We start from the raw sequence: 23,603 nt of genomic DNA on the forward strand, positions 1-23,603 counted from the left end.
ACCTCTCTCCTTGCTGTTGCAGCCTGGGGTCTATACCCCATTGCAGGGCCTAAGACAGGGTCTGCTGAGCCTGCCAGAAATAATTTAGACTGGGATTTTCAAAGCAGCGTACAGGAGTTTGGTCTCCCATTGAAATTTGATAGGCACTTAACTTCCTTAGGTCCAGTGAAAATCTCCACCTTAACATATCTTCTGCCCGTCACACTGAAACCTGCAGTTAATCGACAGACAGTCTTTCAGAGATGATGGTGCATTTTAGCTGGATGGATAAGCTCCCCCTTCCTCCACCCCTTTCCACACAGAAGCAGGTGATGGAGATGTGGCCTGTGCAGCCACAAAACAATACTGCCTGCATAAAGTGGAGGCCATACTTAAGCCGCCTTCCCCCCCACCGAACTTCTCCTCGCTTGCACGCAGGCTGTGCTCCAATCCTGCTCTCCAATGGGGAGAAATTACCTTTCCCATATCAGATTAAGCCCAGCAGTCAACAGAGCCAATCCAGACAGCAGCAAAGTGGCAGGCAGAAGGGCCTAGCCAACGGTGGAAGCTCTCTTGTACTTTTTATTGTGCTGCATTGTTGCCTGCGCTATCTCACCTAAGCAACATACATTGGAACCAGCTGGATGCTTTAGGGTGGTCTAACACTTAAGTTGCTCTCCAAAGTAACGTATCGAGAGCCCACAAGCCCTGTACAAATAAAGTACATGATACCTGAGAAAGTGACATTCTAACTTAATAACTCATTTAATACACATTCCGGCACAGCTTCTGATCACTTATAACAGCAGATATAAAATTCAGTACAATAGAACAGTATGTAGCTACAGGAGTCAATGGGGCCATTCCCTTACGCTCTGGCTCTTTAAGGCAATATCCCATTAACACAGTCTGAATTTACAGCCCTCCGCCCAAGATTAAAACATAAAAACAGCCCTTGGTTGACTCTTTTGTGGAACAGCAATGGAAAGCTAAAATTCAGTGACCACCAGACCTGAACAAAAACCAGTCCTAAGGGTAACTTGAGTTCCCTGGGATACCATTCGCCGTGTATTCCACTGCAAGGCTCTTGTGCAACTCCGTGCATGAAAGTGCCATCCTTTGCACTGATTTGCTCTCACTATGAAGAGGCATGGCATGAAGAGTTAACATAATCAGCTTACCTACAGCCAGATTCTCAGATGGCATAAATCGCTGGAGATACCCTCAATTATACCCAGAGAGAATCTGATCCATGGATGCAGGAGTTCATTGATTTATACCAGTGGAGTATTTGGTCCATTGACTCCAATGGAGTTACACTCATTTATACCAATTGGGGGCCTGGCCCCTTGTTTTGTCCTGCTTAGTTTCACATGGCCCAAGTGATGAGACATCCACAACTTCCATGTAGTAACTATTCTACAACCCAACAGTGCTGTTGCCAGGAACTTTTCCCCAGAACATTTAGCTTCAGTAATTTACCCCCTGTTCATTTCATTCCATTACTTCTTGTTACACCTCTTAGGCTCCATTAAATAATTCCTCTCCCTCCTTACGTCGCTATTCTCTTCCACACAAAATGTAAAGTCTCACTGAAGATATTAGTAATGAGCCAGGCAGAGAGAGTGAGCAGCACGGTAGTGAAATGTGCAGATGATCTAAAATACAGAGGTGCTGGAAAACACCAGTAAGGACTGAGAAAGACTACACAGGAAACCAGAGCAAGCTACAATTGTGGGAAGAAGGACAACACAGGGAGGTTCAGCTTTGGAAAATACAAGGGGAAAAGTTTAGGGGAAAAGTCATTTACCTCATGCAGATGTTCAGAGGAAGGTACAATTCCCCCAAAAAGGCAATTCCCCCAAAAAGTGGACAATGGGATTTGTGGTAGTCCACATACAGCATCAAGCAATGAAATAAGGAAGCACTAGACCACTGAAACCCATGGAGTTACGCTGATGTATAACCAGTGTGAGTGGGGAACATTAGGGATGTTCTGTTTCCACCCAATTTGCTTTGCTCCAATCTCTTGGTACCTCTACAGGAGCTTTCAAAGATAATTGCCAAATTGTTAAATCTTTAGCTAATTGCTTCAACACTGAAGGAAGCTCATCAGCTGGACCCACTGTTTTGTACAGAGCTGGGTGGGAAACAATTTTCCGACCCCATGAACATTTTTGAGATATCAAAACATTTTCCCATTCCAAATCAGGACAACAAGTCAAAATATTGAAATTTTTCACAAACCAAAAATCTGGAAAAAAAAATTTTGATTCAAGTCAATCAAAAGATTTCATTGTTATAATTTTGAAACATTTTGTTTCAATTTTGACCATTTTTATTATATTTTACTATAATTAGCTTAAATTTTGAAATAAAAAGTTATTTCAAATCAGAAAACCAGAATTTTTCATTTAAAAAATGATCAAACATTTCAACATTCCATTCACATACATGCTGTAACAGGGCTGTCACTTCCTGCATGGTCCCTCGCGGCCAGAGTTCCCTTCGCTACAGCCTCTCTCTGTTCTCCCTCTTCAGGGCCCCTTACAGACACTCTTTCTTAGTCGTACCCACCCTCCAGTAAAGTCCATCACGACAATACAAAGGTTCATACTTAACCTCTGGCTCTTCTGCCATCCACAGGGAGCTCTTCCTTTACCAGAGCCTGCCTCACAAGGTCACTTCTCATAGCTGTTGCTCCCTGGCATTTAGGCTTCAATAAGAACGTAACGGCCATACTGTGTCAAACCAATGTAGACTAGGTACAAACCAAAGCCCAGTACCCAGTCTTCCGATAGCTACTTCAGAGGGAATGAACAGAGAAGGGCAGTTTTTGAATGATTCATCCCTTTCATCCAGTCCCAACTTCTGACAGTCTGAGGTTTAAGGACACCCAGAGCTTGGCTTGCATCCCTGACCATCTTGGCTAACAGCCATTGATGGACCTATCCTCCATCAACTTACCAAATTCTTTTTTCAACCTGTTATAGTTTTGGCCTTTACAGCATCCCCATCAACTAGTTCCATAGGTTATGTGTGCGTTTTGTGAAGAAGCACTTTCTTTTGTTTGTTTAAACCTGCTGCCTATTAATTTCATTGGGTGACCCCTGGTTCTTGGGTTCTGTGAAGGGGTAAATAACACTTCCTTATTCGCTTTCTCCACAGCATTCATGATTTTATAGATTTCTATCATATTCCCCCCCCTTAGTTATCTCTTTTCTAAGATGACCAGTCTCTCCTCATCTGGAAGTGTTTCCATACCTCTAACCATTTTTATTGATCTTTTCTGTACTTGTTCTAACGTATCTTTTTTGAGATGCGGCAACCAGAACTGCATGCAGTATTCAAAGTGTGGGCATACCATGGATTTGAATAGTGGTATTATAGTATTTTCTGTCTTAATATCTCTCTCTTTCCTCGTGGTGCCAAAATATTGTTAGCTTTTTTGACTGCTGCCACACATTGAGCAGATGTTTTCAGAGAACTAGCCACCCTGACTCTAAGATCTCTTTCCTGAGTGTAATAGCTAATTTGTAACCCACCATTTTGTATGCATAGTTGGGATTATTTTTTTCCAGTGTGCCTGACTTTGCATTTATCAACATTGTATTTCATCTGCCATTTTGTCACCCCATCACCCAGTTTTGTGAGATCCCATGGTAACTTTTCTCAGTCAGCTTTGGACTTTACTATCTTGAGTAATTTAGTATCGTCTGCAAATTTTCCAGATCATTTGGGAATATTTTGAACAGCACTCTTTCCTGATACAGATCACCAGGGGACCCTGTTATTTACCTCTTTCCATTATGAAAACTGACCTTTTATTCCCACCCTCTGTTCGCTCTCTTTTAACCAGTTACTGATTCATGAGAGAACCTTCCCTCTTATCCCATGACTGCTAACTTTGCTTAAGAGCATTTGATGTGGGACTATGTCAAGGGGCCTCTGAAAGTCCAAGTACACAATATCAGCTGGATCCCCCTTGAACATGTGCTGGTTGATACCCTCAGAGAATTCTAATAGATTTGTGAGGCATGAATCCGCTTTACAAAAAGCAGTGTGACTCTTTCCCAACATATTATGTTCATCTGTGGGTCTGATAATTCTGTTCTTTGCTATAGTTTCAACTAATTTGCTTGAAACTGAAGTAAGGTTTACCAGCCTGTAATTGCCAGCATCATCTCTGGAGACATTAAAAGTCAGCTTTATGTTAGCTTTCCTCCAGTCATCTGGTACAGGGGCTGATTTAACCGATAGGTTACATACCATAGTTGTTAGTTCTGCAATTTCATATTTGAGTTCCTTCAGAACATTTGGGAAAATACTAATGGTCCTGGTATCTTACTACTGTTTAATCTATCAGTTTGTTTCAAAATCTCTACTGACACCTCAAACTAGGACAATTCCTTAGATAATAAAGCTCAGGTGTTTTTTAACTTTTATTAAGACAAAGTTACAATAAAATATTAACATACTACGTGTACATTACTTATTCAGGATCAGGTTAATATTCAAAGAACCTGAGAGATTCTGGCTTGCTGGCTGGGGAGCAATCCTCCTGAGTATGCTAAAAATCATGACCAAATTTCTAAGCACCTATTCCTCTTTTTGGTGCATCTCTTCTGTGCGCACTTGGTGTGAACACTTTTCCATTACAAGAACATTTCGTGTTTTCCTACATCCTGATTCCATAGGAGAAGTCATATTTTTCCAATAATGTGCAATGCAAAAAGTCTTGTTGCTAACAATAAAAAAGAAATCAATTTGTCGCTCTGTGTAAAATGTAGAACCTTTACTAGAGCACTGAGTAAGCAGGTCAGGGGATCTCTATGACATTTTGTCATACGATGAATTTCTTAAATAATTTCTTCTCCAAATCATCTAATCCCTTTCCCTACAACCCCTCCAACAGAGCATCTTCCTACAAGCAAAAATATGATGGATCTTAACTGGAGTCAAACGCCATCTATATAGTAATTTATTAAAAATCTCCTTATGAGCCACACAAATAAAAGATGTACATCCCCATTTCCATATAGCATCCCACTTACCCAGATTAATTTCTTTGTCCAAATCACTTTCCAATCTTATCATTTGGTTGTTTTCTTCTCATCATCCTTTTCAATCAAAATATCTTAAAAATTAAATCTTTGGTTGCAGTTTGCTCCTGGGTCAACATCTCAAATGTGGCTAAAGATCTAGACAGAGCCATCCTGTATCCAGATTTCACATTAAAATATTGGCCTTGTAAATATTGAACCTATGGGGTCTGTGTGTTATTTACTTGTCTCTTGGTATGAGTCCAGATCAGGACCCAGCTGTCCAAATTGAGTAATACTAGCTCTTACCCACAACGCGTATCACTTTGATATTTCCTAGACATTAATTTCTGATTATTAAAGTCTCTATGGGAGAGGGCCTTGACAACAGGAATTTAAAACTTTTGTCCAAAGATGGTCTGGATGAATGGGTGATTTTTTTTTCTTTTTAGTGACCTACATTTCTTTTAACCCAACAGTTACTCTTGGGCTCTAATCTTGTTTGAGTTCTACCCAGTGTTTGGATAGTCTAGCATTAACCCAACTGATCACCTTTTTTTTTAAATCGCGATGCATAATAATAATAAGCCAAATCAGGGGAAGCTAGTCCAATCCACTTGGTAGGCTTGAACAGAACTTTAGAACTCTGTTTCCATATGAATTTAAATAGCACATCGTGCCATGTGTTACTGTCACATCAGGGATACCAACAGGCAGGGCCTGTGCAAGGAAGTTTCGCGCCCTAGGCAAAACTTCCACCTTGCACTCCCCACCCAGCTAACCCCGCTCCCCCCACAGCAGCTAACTCAGCATCCGACCCAGGGAGCCCCCCCGCAACAGCTACCCCCCCCACCACGACAGCTAACCCCTCTCCCCCCCACATCCCCCCACAGCAACTAACCCCACCCAGGGAGACTCTCCCTCACCCCCCTGCCACGGCAGCTAACCCTGCCTGGGGAGACTTCCCCCCTTCCCACCCTCCGCCACGGCAGCTAACCCTGCCTGGGGAGCCCGCCCCAGCTCACCTCAGCTCCGCCTCCTCCACTGAGCACGCCGGCACTGCTCTAATTCTCCTCCCCACTCAGGCTTGTGGAGCTGATTGGAGGAGACTTAGAGCTGGGCTGTGTGCTCCGTGGAGGAGGCAGAGTGGAGGTAAGCTGGGGTGGGGAGCTGTTCCCCTGTGCGCCCCCCCCCCCGTTACTGCGGGCAGCCCTCCCTGCGCCCCCCCCAGCTCACCTCTACTCCACCTCCTCGCCTGAGGGGACTTTTAGGTGCTCCCAACCACTAGGCGCCCTAGGCGGCCGCCTAGTTTGCCTAAAGGTTGCACCGGCCCTGCCAACAGGGATGCAGTGAAACAAAAACAACTTTGGAAGGACATTCATCTTTATCTCAGCTAGCTTACCTAGCCAAGAAATATCATAGCTGTTCCATTTAATCACTTTTATTATTTTATTCCACAGTGGAGAGTAATTTGTTTTAAAAAGATGTATTTTTCTCCACAATACTTATTCCTAAATATTTTAAAGATTCCTTTATCCATTTACATTTATGGAGGTGCCGACAGCTGGTTTTCAACCTTTCAGTAAGAATAATTCCTAAAATATCAGATTTACTGTATCTTATTTTGAAGCTTGATACCTGCCCAAATTCCTAAATCAACTGTTCTATCATGTTTAATGAGGCTTCTGGATCCTGCAAATATAACAAGACAGCAGCAGCATACAAAGTTATTTTGGGTTTTAATCCAGAATAGGATTTGATGCCCTTTACCTAGGGGCTGTTTCTCATTATTGCAAATAACTCCATTGCCAAATCAAACAGACAGGATAAGAGGCAACACTGCTCTATATCACTAGGCAAACTGAAAGGAGGAGACTGATGACCATCAACAAAAGCAGAAGCTCAAGGATGCGCAATAATCCCATAGAAAACTGATTTCCAAAACCAAACTTTACCAAAAATCTATCTGATGTACTCTCATTCCAGCTGGTCAAAATCTTTCTCAGCATCCAAAGAAAGGATGCACAGGAAGAATTGCTAGAATTAACGTTATAGCTCAAATTCAGAATTCTTCTGATGTTATCAAATAAGCTGCCTGCCAGCAACAAACCCGGATTGGTAAGGTGAACACATTTGAGCAAGAGGACACTTGATCGGTTCTCTAAAACCTTGGCATAAATGTTAGTATCCAATTAATTAACAAACTTGGTCTGCATCATGCACAGTTGGTAAGATCTTTTCCTTCTTTAGGAATGACCACAGTTTTTGCCTCTTCCCATGACCTGGAAACTTGTCTCCTGAAATGTAGCATTAAGCAAGTCAGTCAAAATAGGGATTAACACTTGCTTTAGAGTTCTGTAATACTTTCTAGAAAACTCATTGGGACCTGGAGCTACACTGGATTTTAAATTCTTAAGTAGAACTTCAACGTCCTCTGCAGCCATTTGCCTCTCAAGAACTGCCACATCATCCTCAGAGAGCTGAGATAGTTTCACATATCTCAATTATCTAATTATAAATTCTGGATTTGGATGTTCTGAAGTATACAAAATATAGAAAAGTTAGCAAACATTTCCGACATGAAACGGTTACCTACCTTTCCGTAACTGTTATTCTTTGAGATGTGTTGCACATCCAATTTACTGTAGAATGTGCACACACACCTCATGGACAGTTGTCAGAGACTTTTTGCTCAGCAATACCCATCACACCAGCATGAGCGCCTTCTGGTGTCTCATGCCACTGCATGCAGGTATAGAGGTCTGCGCTGCCCCCAACCGCCCAAGTTCCTTCTTACTGGAAAGACTCTGATAGAGAAGGTTAGAAGAGCAGGTCCTGGAATGGACATGTGCAACACATCTCAAAGGACAACAGTTAGAGAAAGGTAGGTAACTGTTCTTTCTTCTTTGCATGATTGCACATCTCTATTCCACTCTGGGTGACTCACAAGCAGTTTGAACTGGAGGTGGGCTTGGTGTCTACTTGACCAGAGATTGTAGGACCACCTCTCCAAATTGGCGTAGTGAGAGGCAAACATATGGAGCAACTGTCACACTTTCTGAAGTGGTTCATGACAAATGTCCTGTCTCTTTACAGGATAACAAGGGTCCAGTTCAACATCACCAAGCCTGCAGAGTAATTTTTAATATGTTCTGCAGGCTGATGGCGCTGGATTCCATTGATGGATTTGCCCCCTCACCCTTAAGGCTACTCTCTGGGGCTGGGCTTTGCCAGCTCTCTTCAGTCTTCTTTTTTTTTTTTTGGCCTTCTCAAAACTGGCTCCATGGGTGGTAATTCATATCTATGGCACAGATCTGTCAATTCAGAATGGCTTGGTTCTTTTCATTGTCTTCAGTTGCTTTCACTTAATGCCCCTTTATTGCACAGAGCTAGATTAAGCCACCATCTTGTTTCTAGCTACGCCACCTCCAGGTCAGATTATTTGAGTTGGATGAAAACTCTTCCTCCACCTACTTAGTTTAGAGCCATGCCAGTTTTTTGGAATCTAGAAAGTTGATACAGCTCCTGCTTAAGCAATCTTATCCAAATAGTCCCTCCTCATGGGTGGCCTTCCAGTGCTGTGTATCCAAAACTTTCCTCTCAAACATCCATCAGTTAGAATCCTGCCTCAAGCTTCTTGAATTCATACTGCTTATCTGCCTGATTTCCCGTCCATTTTCTGCACTACCAAGTCTATGTTTTAAAACAAGAAAAGTTGCATTAAAGTGCATCTTTCCAACTGATTGTATAGAAGACCTTTCCATTTATGTTCAGGCAGCTTGGAGTCAACAATCATTCTTGCAGTCCTTCCCTGCTGCAAGGAATTTAATACTGTACTTAGTCATTCAGTGGGAAAGAATGTTACACGTGACAGCAAACATTAGTAGCAGGGAGCTGACTTGATTGCAATGGGGTATAAGTCTCCTGCAAGTACAATGGGGCACATAAAGAAAGCAGCTGTGAGGATCCCAGTTATGACCAGGGTCTGAAGAAAATGAACTTCTTTGCATTTATCTAATTTTTTAAGTTCTTTTTGCAGTATGAATTTCCTGCTGTACATTATTAATGTTCTCAGCCTTCAGTGGACCCCGCAGTGAAACTGGTCACTGCAGAACATTTCATTTGGAGCAGGGGGGAAAGGAAAGCAAGGGGCAGACCCAACAGCATACCTTGTAGAGGAGGTAAATCTTAGGCATTTGCACGTTTCTCTCTAGCTCTTCAATCGCTCCTAACTCTACTGTCTAGGTCAGTGATCCTTTCTGTGTCAGCCCTATCCATGCCTCAGGTCACTTCCCTGGCACATATGGAGTGGAACCAAGACATTGCCTACTTCCTCCCCACCTTCCTGTGCGGGAGGGGCAGTAGCAGCTCTGAAAGTTATTCTCCCTCCATGTGTACCAGTACCTACTCTGAATAGTCAATGCTAGGAGCATGGGAGTGCCCAACACCTCCTATTTCCCTGCACAGGAGCATTAGACAGCCACACTCAGGCCCTGTGATAATTAGGGCTGGCTGAGGAATGAGTTTTCCTTTTTGAACCTATGAAAAGTTTTGGCTGAGAAACAATTTTCATCAACATTTTTATGTGAAAGAAATTGCAATTTAAATTTTCAACAAAAAACCTGAATTTACTCCCCATGACAATTTCCACTATTTTCCATTACAAAAAATCAGCAGACATTTTTTGACCAGCTTTAATGAAAATATCAGTCATAACTATTAGATGACCCTAGTTCTTGTGTTATGTGAAGGGGTAAGAGGAGGTTACTTACCTGTAATTAGAGGTTGTTCTAAATGTGTGGCCCTATTTGTATTTCACTGTGGGTTACCCGTGTGCACAATGTGCCTAGAGAATGTCAAAGTAGTGTCCACTGGCCCATGCATGTGCCCTGGCTCACCTTGTGCCTCCAACTGAGGGGATAAAGGTGGGAGAGGGAGGGGAGGACCGATCATCTCTCTGATTCCTTGTTTACTGTGACACAGAAAAGATCTGAAGCCGAGAAGGAGGAGGGTGGCTAGTGGAATACAGATAGCAACCACACATCTCAAAGAACCTCCAGTTGCAGGTAAGTAACCTCTTCTTCTTCTTTGAGTGATGGTCTCTATTGTATTCCACTGTTGGTGATTGACAAGCAGTACCTAAGTTGGAGGAGTTATGAGAATATAGATGGTAGAGCTGAGCAAAAGAGCGTCATCCCAAAGGACACATCACCAGACTCCTGTACTGGGGCATGATGTATCGCAAAGGTGTGAATGGAACCCCAAGTGGCCACTTTACAGATATCAAGGAGAGGCAGCTCCTGAAGTGATGCCATAATCACTGCTTGTGCTCTTGTGGAATGAGCTATTACCCCATGGGGAGGGGGAAGGTTTGATAGCTGATGATAGAGTAGAACCCAGGCAGATTCTCTGGGTGGAGATGGCATGGACTCTGATTCTTTCTGCTACAGTGATGAATAGTCTCAGGGACTTTCTAATTGGCTTTGTTCTTTGTAGTTAAAAGGCCAAGGCCAGTCCAATTCCCTTGAGGAAGCATGTGGTTTTGGAAAGAACAGGTAAATGTATTGATTGATTTAGGTGAAATTCTGAAACGACTTTGGGGGTGAATTTGGGTGTAAATGCAATTAAACCATATCCTTATGAAATATAGTGTAAGGAGGATCCATCATCATTGCTCCATGCTCGTCAACCCTTCTGGCTGAGGCATTGGTTATGAGCAATGCAACCTTCATGTAAAGGAGAGACATGCACCAAAGTGAAGTGGACATGGATTGGTGTGCTTTATCTTGCCGTTCCACTGGGTCAGGAAAGCAGGAAATGTTGGGAGGATGATTGGCACTCAAGATGATGTGTAGGAGGCTCAGAAACCAAAACTATAGGGGCCAGTATAGGGTGACCAAAATAACCCATGGCCTGTCCTGACAGGTTTTGCAAAGGGCTTGAGGCAGAAGCAGTAATGTAGGGAATGCATAGTTCAAATGGTCTGGCCAAGGAAGAAGGAGAGTGTTGCCTTGGGGCTTGTGGCTTAGGGCTCCTCTGGAGCAGTTCGTGCTGCGTTTCCTGTTCATTTGAGAAGCGAAGAGATCCCTAGTTGAGGTTCCCAATAGTGCAGAAATGTTGCGCAGTTCTGAGTCATGGAGCTCCCACTCATGGTCAATTGCAAAACATCTGCTGAGGGAGTCTCCAAGCACTTTTTGTTTCCCTGGAAGGTACACTGCAGGTAGGATGATTTGATTGCTGACACACCAGTTCCACAGCCTAACTGCTTCTGCACACATGGGAATGGATCTCATTCATCCCTGCTTGTTGATGTAGAAGACAGTTATAACATTGCCTGACATTATAAGAACATGGTGACATGGCTGAATGGAAAAAAGGACTTGCATGCCTTCTGCACTGCGAACAACTCCAGGCTATTGATGACGTGCATTCTGGACTCTCAAGAGGTCCAGGTACCTTGTGCTGTGTCGCTGTTCATGTGGGCTCCCCAAATGAATAGGTATGTATCTGTAATAATGGTCCTGTGTGGTGAGGAAGGGCGAAAGGGGACTCCTATGCATACCACCACAGCACGGAGGACACTACCTTGGTAGGAACTGTTACCATGAAATTCATAGGATAGCGGTTTGGAGAATGTATTGACTCTAGGTGGAGTCTTGCACACAGAGTGATGTCAGTGCATGATGCCATGGGACGTAAGAGAGACAGTTATGTCTTGACTGGTACCTGGGGATTGTCTGAGGTGGATTAGGATATTGTTCATGGTCTGGAACCTATCCTTGTATACTCTTGTTGTGACAGAATTCAAGGTTGCCCCCAATGAAGTCCAGAGACTGTTTGTGGGGGTGAGAACAGATTTTGTGGCATTTACGCTGACCCCCAGCAAGAAAAGGAGGTGAAGCATCATTGAAGTCAATGCATAGGCCTCCTAGAGAGACTTGGTGACAAGGAGCCAGTCATCAAGGTAGGGGAAAATGAGACCGAGAAGTCTGACATGAGCTGCTACTACCAAGAAAACTTTGGTAGTGACTCTGGGGGAGGCAGAGGTGATTCCCTAGCTGATTGGACTGGGGGGGGGGGCGTACAGATCCTAAGGCCCCAAATATAGCCAGTAGATGGAGTTGATAGGGGGGTCACAGGGGCCCCCATGGCATGGGTTACTATCAGCTCTGAAGTGAAGGTCTTTTGGGTGGTGGTGGATACGTGGGTTAGAGTCTCCCAATGAAGAGAAGTCTTGTTCCAGTTCCAGTGATGGTACTGGCATTACCACTGGAGGACAGTTATATCACAAGGATAGGACAGGTGACAAACTCCTCTTAGCAGTAGACTCCCAGAGAGATAACACCACTGGGGAAATGGAAGGACCCACTGGAGAATGGGATTCTGGATCCAGGAGAGCAAAAATGTCCTATAGAGTGGCAAGAAATTCAGTTCTCTGCAGTATAAAGGGGTTCTACCTGTCCAAGCCGCCGGAGCTGGAGGAGATTGTATTACTGTAGAAGAAGACAGCACCATGGATAGTCAGAGTTGGTGATGATCAGTCTTTATTGGTGCCACCAGATCCCAGGGTTTGGAAGGTGCCAAGGATGATGGTACGATTGGATCACAGTTCTGTATTGATGTATGTTTGTGAGATTTCTTGTCATGCCTCTGGGACTTAGGATGTTCTAAGTCCTCTTGGCCCATGCTGATGGGCTTGCTCAGAGTCAAATCTGAGTTCTTCAAAATAGATTTAGAGGAAGACAGTCTTATGCTTATGAAAACGCTACTGGGTTCCTGCCATGATCCTGCTGGGGGTCTTTCGGGGTAGGCTCTCTTACACCAGAGTCGGACTTTGCAGCAGGAGACGCATTCCTTGCTGAATCAGGCCAATGTATGGGCGTGTTCCTGGCCTGGGTCTGATTGACGCCTCCTGCCTTTTCCATCAGGTGCTTCCAAAGATAAAGTTCCTGCCCTTCTTGCACATGGCTGGGGAACGACCAACAGATACTGCTCCTTGCCATGAGGTTGGCTTCCCCAAGGCAGTACAGGAAGTGCTAGTGGTCGCTGCTGACCAAGATGCATCGTGGGCAGGACGTGCAGATAGAGGTTGAAGCCTGAAGTCCTGGTCATAGTCCAGTACCCTAACAGTGAATTTTTATCCCCAAAAAGAGGCTAAGTCTAATCAATAAGACATCTATAAAAACACTAAACTGTAAAGCTGCACATGGTGATAAAACTATTTACAAAGCTAAATCTAAACCTTATCTTGTAGGACAAAGGGACAGAGAGGTTTCAACCTGGGCCATGAGGTGGTGAGAAGGAATGGAGAGAAGCGGTCCACCCCTTGGTCATGAGGTAAGCCAGGGTGCATGCTCAGACCAACAGTCACTACTTTCAAATTCTCCGGCTCCTATATGTAACCTACAGTGCAATACAATAGGGACCATCACTCAAACAAGAAATAACACTTTCCTATTCACTCTCTCTACGCCAGTCATGATTTTACAGAGCTCCATCATATTTTTCTTAGTTGTCTCTTTTCTAAGCTGAGCAGTCTGCTGATCAATAGTTGTCCTCTGTGGTAGGGCAGCCCACTCACACCATAGCTTGGTAGAGGAACCGCCCTCCTATGTACACACAAATATATAGTGCAGCTTCCATTCTTTGACCAGGAAGATAATGATTATTATTTAACACATAGTCACATTAACACCCAACAGCCATATTAGGCCACACTGTGCTAGGTGCTGCACAAACATAATAAATGACCATCCCTGCTCCCAAAAGCTTACTATGTTGTAATTACTCTTCAAGCTCCTTGAGGAAGATGCTGTACGTTGTGTTTCAACTGAAGTGGGAGCTACTGGGCTCTTGGGACTTTTGAAAACTTGGCCTCTTATTTCAGTGCCCAAAGAGGCATTTAGGAGCCTGGCTTGAAGTGCCTATTTCAGGTGAATAAGGTCCTGAACCAGCTTCATTGAAGGCAGCGGGACAAAGATCAGGCCCCAAGGCCCACATCCTGAAAGGTATTTATGCCCCTAACTGCCAGTGATTTTAAACGAGTTAGACATCGCAATACCTTTGAGCAGCAGTTCTCAAACTGTGGGTCAGGACCCCAAAGTGGGTCAGGACCCTGTTTTAATGGGGTCGCCAGGGCTGGCTTAGACTTGCTGGGGCCCAGGGCCGAAGCCAAAGCCTGAGCCCCACTGCTGAAATGCAGCCGAGAAGTGGCAACGTCAATAGGCATCACCACCGAAATGCTGCCGACAAACAGTCATCTAGAGGTGTTGCTGCCGAAATGCAGTCGAAAATCAGTGGCATTTCGGTGGCGAAGCCTCTGGATGCTGCTGCTTCTCGGTTGCATTTTGGAGGATGCTCGTCTGCCTGACAGTACGCGGGCACATATAGATGCCCTGGCAGGTGCCATGGCACCCACAGGCACCGCGTTTAACACGATCCAATGGCTTGAAGTTAAAGCTAGACAACTCCAGACTGCAAATGAGGTGTAAATGTTGTAACAGTGAGGGCAACGAACCACTGGAATGATTCACCAAGGGGTGTGGTGGATTCTCCAACACTGACAACTTTTAAAACAAGATTGAATGTTTTTCTAAAGCTCTGCCCTAGGAATTAGTCAGGGAAGTTCTCTGCCCTGTGTTGTACAAGAGGTCAGACGAGATGGTTACAGTGGTCCCTTGGAATCTATGAGTTCTGAAAGGACTTTGTACCAATTTCAATGGCAGAGGAGTCGAACATTCTGTGGCGGCTGCAGCAGAGAGATTGTGAAGGCTGGATAACTTGCTTGCTCTACTGCTGTATCGTCCTACTCTCCTCAATAATTGGTTCATCCATCTATTGGTCACAACCTTGACTGTAAGCAGGCTGGGATAGGGAGAGTGCCTTTTCCTGGGTATCCATGTGCTTAACACTAACCCTTGATTGGTATCCCTAGGTGGTATTGCAATCCCAATAAACCACAACAGACTGGGAAATAGGGCACCACCTCAGCTTGGGGCTATACAGGTACACTGCCTGGTATTTCCACACACACAGTGTTCTATATATTTCATATTTGTTCATAAATGAGTGGATAACTGGCCTATAAAAGCAAGCACCTGAGCATACAAATGATCTGCTAGAGGTGCCAACAAAAATCAGATCTTAAACCCAAACCCAGCCACACAACAACGTTAAGTCTGTGGACCACGGCCCGGCCTAAAATAATTCTAACCCATAGTGCCTTTGCTTAGCAAGTCATAAATCTGGCTTGTTTGGCTTTTTAAAGCATTTTTCTTCTGTGGTTGTCAGGTTCAATTCCAGACTGGTACTTTTTCGTCACTTTAAATTAAACTATAATTTTAATTATTTTAATTACATTGCACACTGGAGAAGGAAATAATCGTTTCTGAATATCTTCTGGCACAACAAGGCAGAAGGCATTTCTGAAATTGGCACCTGGCAGCTGCGTAACCATCTAACTTTGATTGATGCACGTTTAGTTGTTCTCTGGCAGCCAGAGAAAATAGGGAAGAACTTTCCAATCCTGCTCCTCCTCCCTCCTTTAATTAGGTGGGAGTCAGGAAGGGCCTGATCCAAAGACCATAGACATTCTTAGAAAGACTCCCACTGACTTCAAGGGCTGTGGATCAGACTTTAGGAAGGTTTGGAGAAAATGACGGAGAATTAGGCTGATTACCATCAATGGAACCTAGGGGGTTTAGGGGTGTGATAATAGCGGTAAGGTGCCTAACACCCTTTGAAAGTCATTGGGTAAAGTGCATAGGTGCCTAAGTGCTTTAAGAGGCAAAATCCCATTTATTTTCAATTGGCTTTAGGAGCCTATAGCATTTAGGCACTTTTGAAAATTTTACCTATTGGGGTGGGGGCACCTAGCTCCCACAGACCTATTAAAAATAACAAGCTTCATCTTTTTGACATCTTCTGTCTACAGCAGGTAAAATATTGCTCCAGTTCTACAATTATACTATGGTTTGAAGTAATTTCTGGCATCCCCCGCCATTCAAAGCACTGCATTTGCCGCAAGGAGGTAGCCCCAAAGAAGAAGGCAGTCTCTAGGTCCCCAACTTGTACCTCAAATTCAATTGAAAGCCAGAGCAGAGCATGAAGCACAGGTCTGCTAAGTCCTCCTTACTCAGTAAATGTTCTGCACAAGGTGAAGTTTCCACATGGTCTTCAGATCTCCAATCCAATATCACTGGCTGAAAGGCCTCGATGACTGTTACCGAGTCCAGCACCTGAAAGCAAAGGTGATTATCTGTACAAAGGAGATACCATCTGCAGGGCCCCATGTAATCCGGTTTTGCAGTAGATGATATGTTATGGCTTGCACACTGTTGTGCTCCAGATTAAATAAGGGTAGTCCCATGGAGATAGATGGAGTGTTGATTTCCTGAGGCCGCAAAGAGCCTGAGATGATGGCTCAGAGATCTGAACTCCACCATTCATCTCCAAGGCTTACAGAGCACCGTCTAACAGCAATGGGTTCATAGCGGCTCATTTTAGCAGCTGCACTTCACTAAAGCGCTGATTCCATCATCCCTAGCTGCCTCCAAACCCTTTGTTCTACACGAATCCCGGATTAGGGCCAAATTAAAATCAACTCTGCCCATCAGTGTGAAGCAGGGGAGGCCAAGAATTCTGGGAGTGGGTTTTAAAGGTGGGGCCTAGTCCCAAGATCACCCAAACGTTGATTTTGTTGTTTAGCAGAACAAGAAACCCATTGTCAGGTAGTCTCCTATGGATAGAAGAAAGAAGTGTGATCCCATGGTTAAACCACAAGAGAAAGGAGTCAGCTGCTGGTATTTTTCAATGGGATTTGGGTTCCTAAATCTGGGTTCTTCATCTGGCTGTTCCTCTTGGTTTCTTGTAGGACACTGAGCAAGTCACTTAACCTTCACGCCTCAGTTTCCTCCTTGGGCAGATGGGGAATAGTACTCACCATACTTCACACCCGGGCATGGTAAGGCTGAAATGTTTGACACACAGATTGAGATCCCCAGCTGGAAGGTGTGAGCCAAATACAAAGTATCATTCTAATGGAGGTTGGTCCACTGCCCTTCTAACACTTCAGTTCTAGAAATATTCAGAACTCCTAAAGGCTGGGTTGGCAGCACACTCTCCCCAGTTGCACAAGTTATGAAAGTTATGAAAAGCAAACACACACTTCCCAGAACCGTTGGGCTCTGTTAGTTCCAAAGGGGCCTGCCAATTCAAAGCTTTCAAACCTCAAACCACCAAGCTGGTGAATTTCCCTTGTTAAAGAACCACCCACCTGTTAAAATCCAAACTGCTAGCTATATGGACAAAGTGTTGTGTGACATATCAAAAATACACTCCTCCATTTGCACAGGGGTGATCTTTCCCTTTCATGCATTTCGGCTTTGTTTGTTTGAAAGGCGGTGTCCGTACTATGGTTTTAAATTCATAAAATCTTAGCTCCAAACCACTATTTTGTTCCCTCCTTGGAAAGAAACCAAATGAAAATACTGGTGCTAGGATTTAAGGTGTTTGATATCTAACTCTGATCCTTTTGAATAGAAGTACATTTGACGCAGTGACCAAGGAACGGGAATATCGGGAAATCACATTAGTATGGTTATGAATTTGTATTGCGGTGGTACCCAGGCTCCCAGCCAAGGACCAGGACCCCATTGGGCTAGGCGCTGTATGAACTCAGACCAGAGCCCGGCTCCCTCCTGCTGCCCAGAAAAGCTCACTGGAATAATATTGGCCGTTAAAAGGCTAACGTGGAAGATCAGGAAGTCTGGGGAAAACACTGGCAAAGAAAAGATTTGAACAGTAAAGCCCTCGAAGGGTGGAAGAATTCTGAGCAGCAGACACCTTGCTGATCCCAAAGACTGACCCAACTTCATCAATCTACGTGTTATTCAGGAGCCACAAGATACCCTAGCAAAAGCCCCATTACGGGGGAGACGGCTGGTTTCCAAGACTGCTCAGATCAGCAGAGGAAGTGAGGGACAGCAAGGTAATTCACACACTTCGTTCTGGATGGGTAGAACAAATGAACACACCCACATTTCCAATTCTCTTGGTACTCATGTGGCCCCCATTACAAGGGAAGTCATGGCTATTATCCTCATTGTATAGATGGAAAACTGAGGCACAGAGACAACAATAAAAGAGCTGCATTACAGCTGGATCTGGCCTGGGTCAGATGACTGGGGCTTAGGTTTCTAAAATTGCAGTGTAGATATTCAGGCTATAGCCCATGATCTAAGACCCCACTAGAGAGGTGGGTCGCCAAGCCCAGATTCCAACCTGAGCCCGAATATCTACACTGCTATTTTTAGCCCTGCAGCTCAAGCCAGCTGACCCAGGCTCAGACTTGGTGAATTTTTTATTGCAGGGCAGACAGACCTTAAAGGACTTTCCCTGAGTCATCTTAGGGTACATCTACACTGCAGGATTATTCTGATTTTACATAAATTGGTTTTGTAAAACAGATTGCATAAAGTCAAGTGCATGCAGCCACACTAAGCACATTAATTCGGCGGTGCACGTCCATGTACTGAGGCTAGCATCGATTTCCGGAGCGTTGCACTGTGGGTAGCTATCCCGTAGCTATCCCATAGTTCCTGCAGTCTCCCCCACCCATTGGAATTCTGGATTGAGATCCCAATGCAAAAACAGTGTCGCAGATGATTCTGGGTAAATGTCACCACTCAATCCTTCCTCCGTGAAAGCAACGGCAAACAATCATTTTGCGCCCTTTTTCCCTGGGTTGCCCTGGCAGACACCATAGCATGGCAACCATGGAGCCCATTTTGCCTTTTGTCACTGTCACCGTATGTGTACTGGATGCCGCCGACAGAGGCAGTACTGCAGTGCTACACAGCAGCATTCATTTGCCTTTGCAAGGTAGCAGAGACAGTTATCAGTTGTTCTGTACCGTCTGCCATGCCATTGTAAATTGGCGATGAGATGATGGTTATCAGTTGTTCTGTACCGTCTGCCATGCCATTGTAAATTGGCGATGAGATGATGGTTATCAGTTGTTCTGTACTGTCTGCTGCTGTCATGGGTGCTCCTGGTTGGCCTTAGCTGAGGTTGGCTGGGGGCACAAAGACAAAAATGGGTCATTCCCTCCTTTATGTTTTATCTAAAAATAGAGTCAGTCCTGCCTAGAATATGGGGCAAGTCTACTAGAGAGCCAGAGAACCAGACAGCACAGCCGCTCCGTGTCAGATCCCGCAGAAATGATGAGCTGCATGCCATTGTAGGGGGTGCCCCGCAACAACCCCACCCGTTGCTTCCCTCCTCCCCCACCCCTCCTGGGCTACCGTGGCAGTGTTTCCCCATTTGTGTGATGAATTAATAAAGAATGTAGGAATAAGAAACACTGACTTTTTAGTGAGATAAAATGAGGGGGAGGCAGCCTCCAGCTGCTATGATAGTCCAGGCAGGACATTAAACAGTTCGGGGGGAGAGGAGCGCAGCCTCCCGCTGCTATGATAGTCCAGGCAGTACAGAATCTTTTCTTTAGACATGAAAGGCGGGGGGACTGATGGAGCTCAGCCCCCAGTTGCTATGATGAGGAGTTACCAGCCGTTCTGTACCATCTGCCAGGAATGATCGGGAATCATTCCTATTTTTACCCAGGCGCCCCCGGCCGACCTCACCGAGGCCAGCCAGGAGCACTCACAGAATGATGAGGACAGCTATCAGTCATTTTGTACTGTACCGTCTGCTACCGGGGAGAGTAGGGGAGGGGAGGGAAAAGGATGCTGCTGTTCAGTGTCGCAGCACCGCGTCTACCAGCAGCATGCAGCAGACATACAGTGACATTGAAAAATGTCAAGAAACAATTTTTCCCCCTTTTCTTTCACGGGGGGGGTAAATTGATGAGATATACCCTGAACCACCCCAGACAATGTGTTTGACCCTACAGGCATTGGGAGCTCAGCCAAGAATGCAAATGCTTTTCAGAGACTGCGGGAACTGTGGGACAGCTGGAGTCCTCAGTCCCCCTGCCCTCCCTCCATGAGCGTCCATTTGATTCTTTGGCTTTCCGTTACGCTTGTCACACAGCACTGTGCTGTGGCCTCTGTCTATCATAGCCTGGAGATTTTTCAAATGCTGTGTCATTTCATTTTCCGTAACGGAGCTCTGATAGAACAGATTTGTCTCCCCATACAGCAATCAGATCCAGTATCTCCCGTACGGTCCATGCTGGAGCTCTTTTTGGATTTGGGACTGCATTGCCACCCATGCTGATCAGAGCTCCACGCTGGGCAAACAGGAAATGAAATTCAAAAGTTCGCGGGGCTTTTCCTGTTTACCTGGCCACTGCATCCGAGTTCAGATTGCTGTCCAGAGCAGTCACAGTGGTGCACTGTGGGATACCGCCCAGAGGCCAATACTGTCGATTTGCGGCCACACTAACCGTAATCCGATATGGTAATACCGATTTTAGCGCTACTCCTCTCGTTGGGGAGGAGTACAGAAATCGATTTAAAGAGCCCTTTATATCGATATAAAGGGCCTCGCAGTGTGGACGGGTACAGCGTTAAATCGGTTTAATGCTGCTAAAATCGGTTTAAACGTGTAGTGTAGACCAGGCCTCAGATTATGTAGATCAAAGCTAGTTTGGGTATGTTTATATGTGCTGTAATCACCCCTCTGCTGCGTGGATGTTTACTGAAAAGTCCTCTCAGGGGCTCAGCCTGGAGGCAGTGTTATCACATTAATAAGAATTTACAACACTTTTTCCAAACAAGTGGACTTAAAAAAAACCCACTTACATTTCCAAAAAGGTAATTCAACTACTATTTCAAACGTGAACTATCACAATCCAAACACTCCACTTCATAAAAAAATAGGTGATCATTTTTAATAATTTTTATATAAAAAGAAAAATAATTTTATGATACAATTTGATATTCTACTTTGTACAATTTTTTGCTCACACACAGTATATTTGTTAAGTTTTTCTACAGAAACAGTCCTAGTCGGATTTACAGATTTATGCAAGGCTTACATACGACCCTGAAGATCAACAGAACTTCGAATGGTGCATCCTGTTGAGAGTGTATAATTAAGACTAACTTCCAAGTGCCCATCAACACAGGTGGCTTAGTTCTAGCATAAACAAAGACTTGGATCTAATCTTTTAGCTTAACATTTTTGACCGATTCCAAAGAAAGGCCTTAACTCCAATGTATCAGAGGTCTTGGTAGTTTTTTCATAAAGCCTTTTCAGGGGAAGCAACATAGCATCCTACTCAAAGGGATTATTTTGCTTATATACATTTGAAGTGATATTTGTAATATTCCTTAAAGAATGAATATTCTGCTCAGAAAACTGAACTGTGCTAAGACATCACCCCAAAAGTCTCATTAGTGAGAAACTTATCTAGAAAAAATGAGTAAAGAATCAATCACTTAAAGCCAGCCAAGTGCATGCTCACATGGTATAAACCTTGTTCCACAGACAATTGAGATTGATTAATTCAGTTACAGTCTAGTGCAGGGCTAACTGAAATGCTGTACTGAACCAGTTTTAAGTCTCCAATGCGTCTTTAAAATTCCTATCAACAGTGACATACCAAAGTTGAAAATGGAGATGCATCCATTCCTCTCTCCTATGGAGAGCATCTAAAATGTCACATTTTGTAGCGTTTGAGAAACGAGCCAGAAAGGGTCAAGACGTCGCACAGTGCAGATTTGCTAACACACAGATGAATGTTTTCTAGTTTACACGCAATAAAAAAATGGAACAGAAGAGGTACTTGTACATTATAAAACCTTGAAAGAATGGCCTAAACTTTGGAGGAAGCTAGAATTCTCTGCATTTCACATTAAGTTTAGCTCAATGTACTTGTGCTAGAAGTCTGATCAGGACTAATTTTTAGGCCCGAAGCAGAACCCAAGGCCATGAGGGTTGATTTGTTTTCCAACCTGACCCCAACTCCACCCCTTCTCCCACGAACCTGAGTCCCCACTGCCACCTCCTGCCTCTGGGGTCAGCACTGCTCTTCCTGCTTGGGGTCAGTGCAACTGTAGCGGCACGCCCTATCAGCTGCATGCCCTGCTCTTGCCATCCGCCACCCCTGCTGCTGTGTAGCGAGAAGTCCTGTCACTCCATGGTGGGTACACTCACTCTGGACTGCATTAAGGTGGTGGCATGTAGCCAACACTGCACCCAGGAGCAGAAGTGGCGGAGGAGAGCAGACCTGACCCCAGGAGGGTCCAGTTGTTTTCCCACCTGACCTGGACCCGACACTTGGGTCCCAACCAGGTTGCAGGGCTCTAATTTGTGCCACATTTGAATATGTTTTTCAAATTCACGAACATGCCGTGCTGGGCTCTTACACACAGTATGCTGGAGAGGTCAGCAGGAAAACACATTGGCAGCTAACTAAAATCATTGGAATAATTCATGTACAAAAAACGTACATGAACATGCATTTGGGAGGAAATGGGTACTTTAATTAATCCTTTCCAAATGAATGTATGCAATAAAAATGGAATTAACACCTGTGCATATAAAATACTTTAGATCCTTTCCATGGTGATGCTTGTACTAAATTTTATAGGCTCGCCTAATAAAATTCCGTGAGAGCTATGGAAATATGACATCACTCTTGTGACGATATAAGGAGCCATATGATAAACAATGTTTTATTTCTGAAGCATTTACAGATTTCTTTTCAGGACCTGTAAATCACTGAAAGTATTGCAGACCATTCTGATCTGTAGGGATTTCAGAACTTTCTGCAAAAAAGGTACTAGATACCATTTTCATGACATCATGGTAGCCCATTTTTGCCCAGTAGGAAAAAAGGGGCAAGCCTGAGCAGCAGCTAGTTATAAAATGGGGTCAGGGAGGGCAAGTGGGTTATAAATAGCAAATAACTGTATCATAGCAGCCTATGTCTAATGACACTTAAGAGATACTTTCAAAGCTCTAGAAGAAATCAGAATTCATGTAATTTGACATGGATAATACCAACCTCACAAGTAAATTGAATGTAATGTGTATAAACTAATATGAAATTTTATAGGCCATTGTTCTTAGGTGCTTTATTTGTACAGTTTCTCTTAATTCTTTTCCCTTTTCTGTCTTTATTTGGTAAGAATATATGTTCCTCCTTCTTTTCACCTTCTCGTAGATAAGTTAATATTGAGAACCATCTTCCGGATTTTTTCTTCCTTCTTTAAAATATTAGCCTTTACAGTACAAATCTTGTCTTGCTGGTCTTTAATCAACTGTTCCAACTCAGCCAGCTCTGCTTTTAAGGGCTCCACAGCGCTGTCTGTGATGCTGAAAGAGACAAACAGCACACTACATTTCAGGGGAATGTTACACTGTTCTGCATTATTTATGCCTCTGAAACAGTACATGAAATACTTGGAATTTGCAAAGAATTTTTAAATCAAACCCACCCTTCCTAAAACAGACAGAATTAGTGAGACAGCTGAAGGGAAAATGAACACAGATAGAGAAGTAGATTGTTGAAGAGCTACCCCTCAGGGCCGGCTCCAGGCACCAGCGCAGCAAGCAGGTGCTCAGGGCGGCCAAGGGAAAGGGGCAGCACATCCAGCAATTCGGCGGCGGGTC

The 23,603-nt window shown here is 44.2% G+C and overlaps 1 protein-coding gene across 2 annotated transcripts in view; it reads right to left on the bottom strand.

Moving 5' to 3' along the window:
* Window positions 1-20,848: 20,848 nt before the first annotated feature.
* TRAF3IP1 (TRAF3 interacting protein 1) overlaps window positions 20,849-23,603 on the bottom strand; it is a 143,134-nt gene continuing 140,379 nt past the window's right edge. For both annotated transcript variants that reach the window (XM_030579938.1, XM_030579939.1), the window contains one exon: window positions 20,849-23,306. In XM_030579938.1, coding sequence (XP_030435798.1) covers window positions 23,141-23,306 — 166 coding nt within the window. In that variant the 3' untranslated portion in view covers window positions 20,849-23,140. The remainder of the gene's footprint in view (window positions 23,307-23,603) is intronic.

The sequence above is a fragment of the Gopherus evgoodei genome, chromosome 11 (assembly GCF_007399415.2).
Source record: "Gopherus evgoodei ecotype Sinaloan lineage chromosome 11, rGopEvg1_v1.p, whole genome shotgun sequence".
NCBI classification, from domain to species: Eukaryota; Metazoa; Chordata; order Testudines; family Testudinidae; genus Gopherus; species Gopherus evgoodei.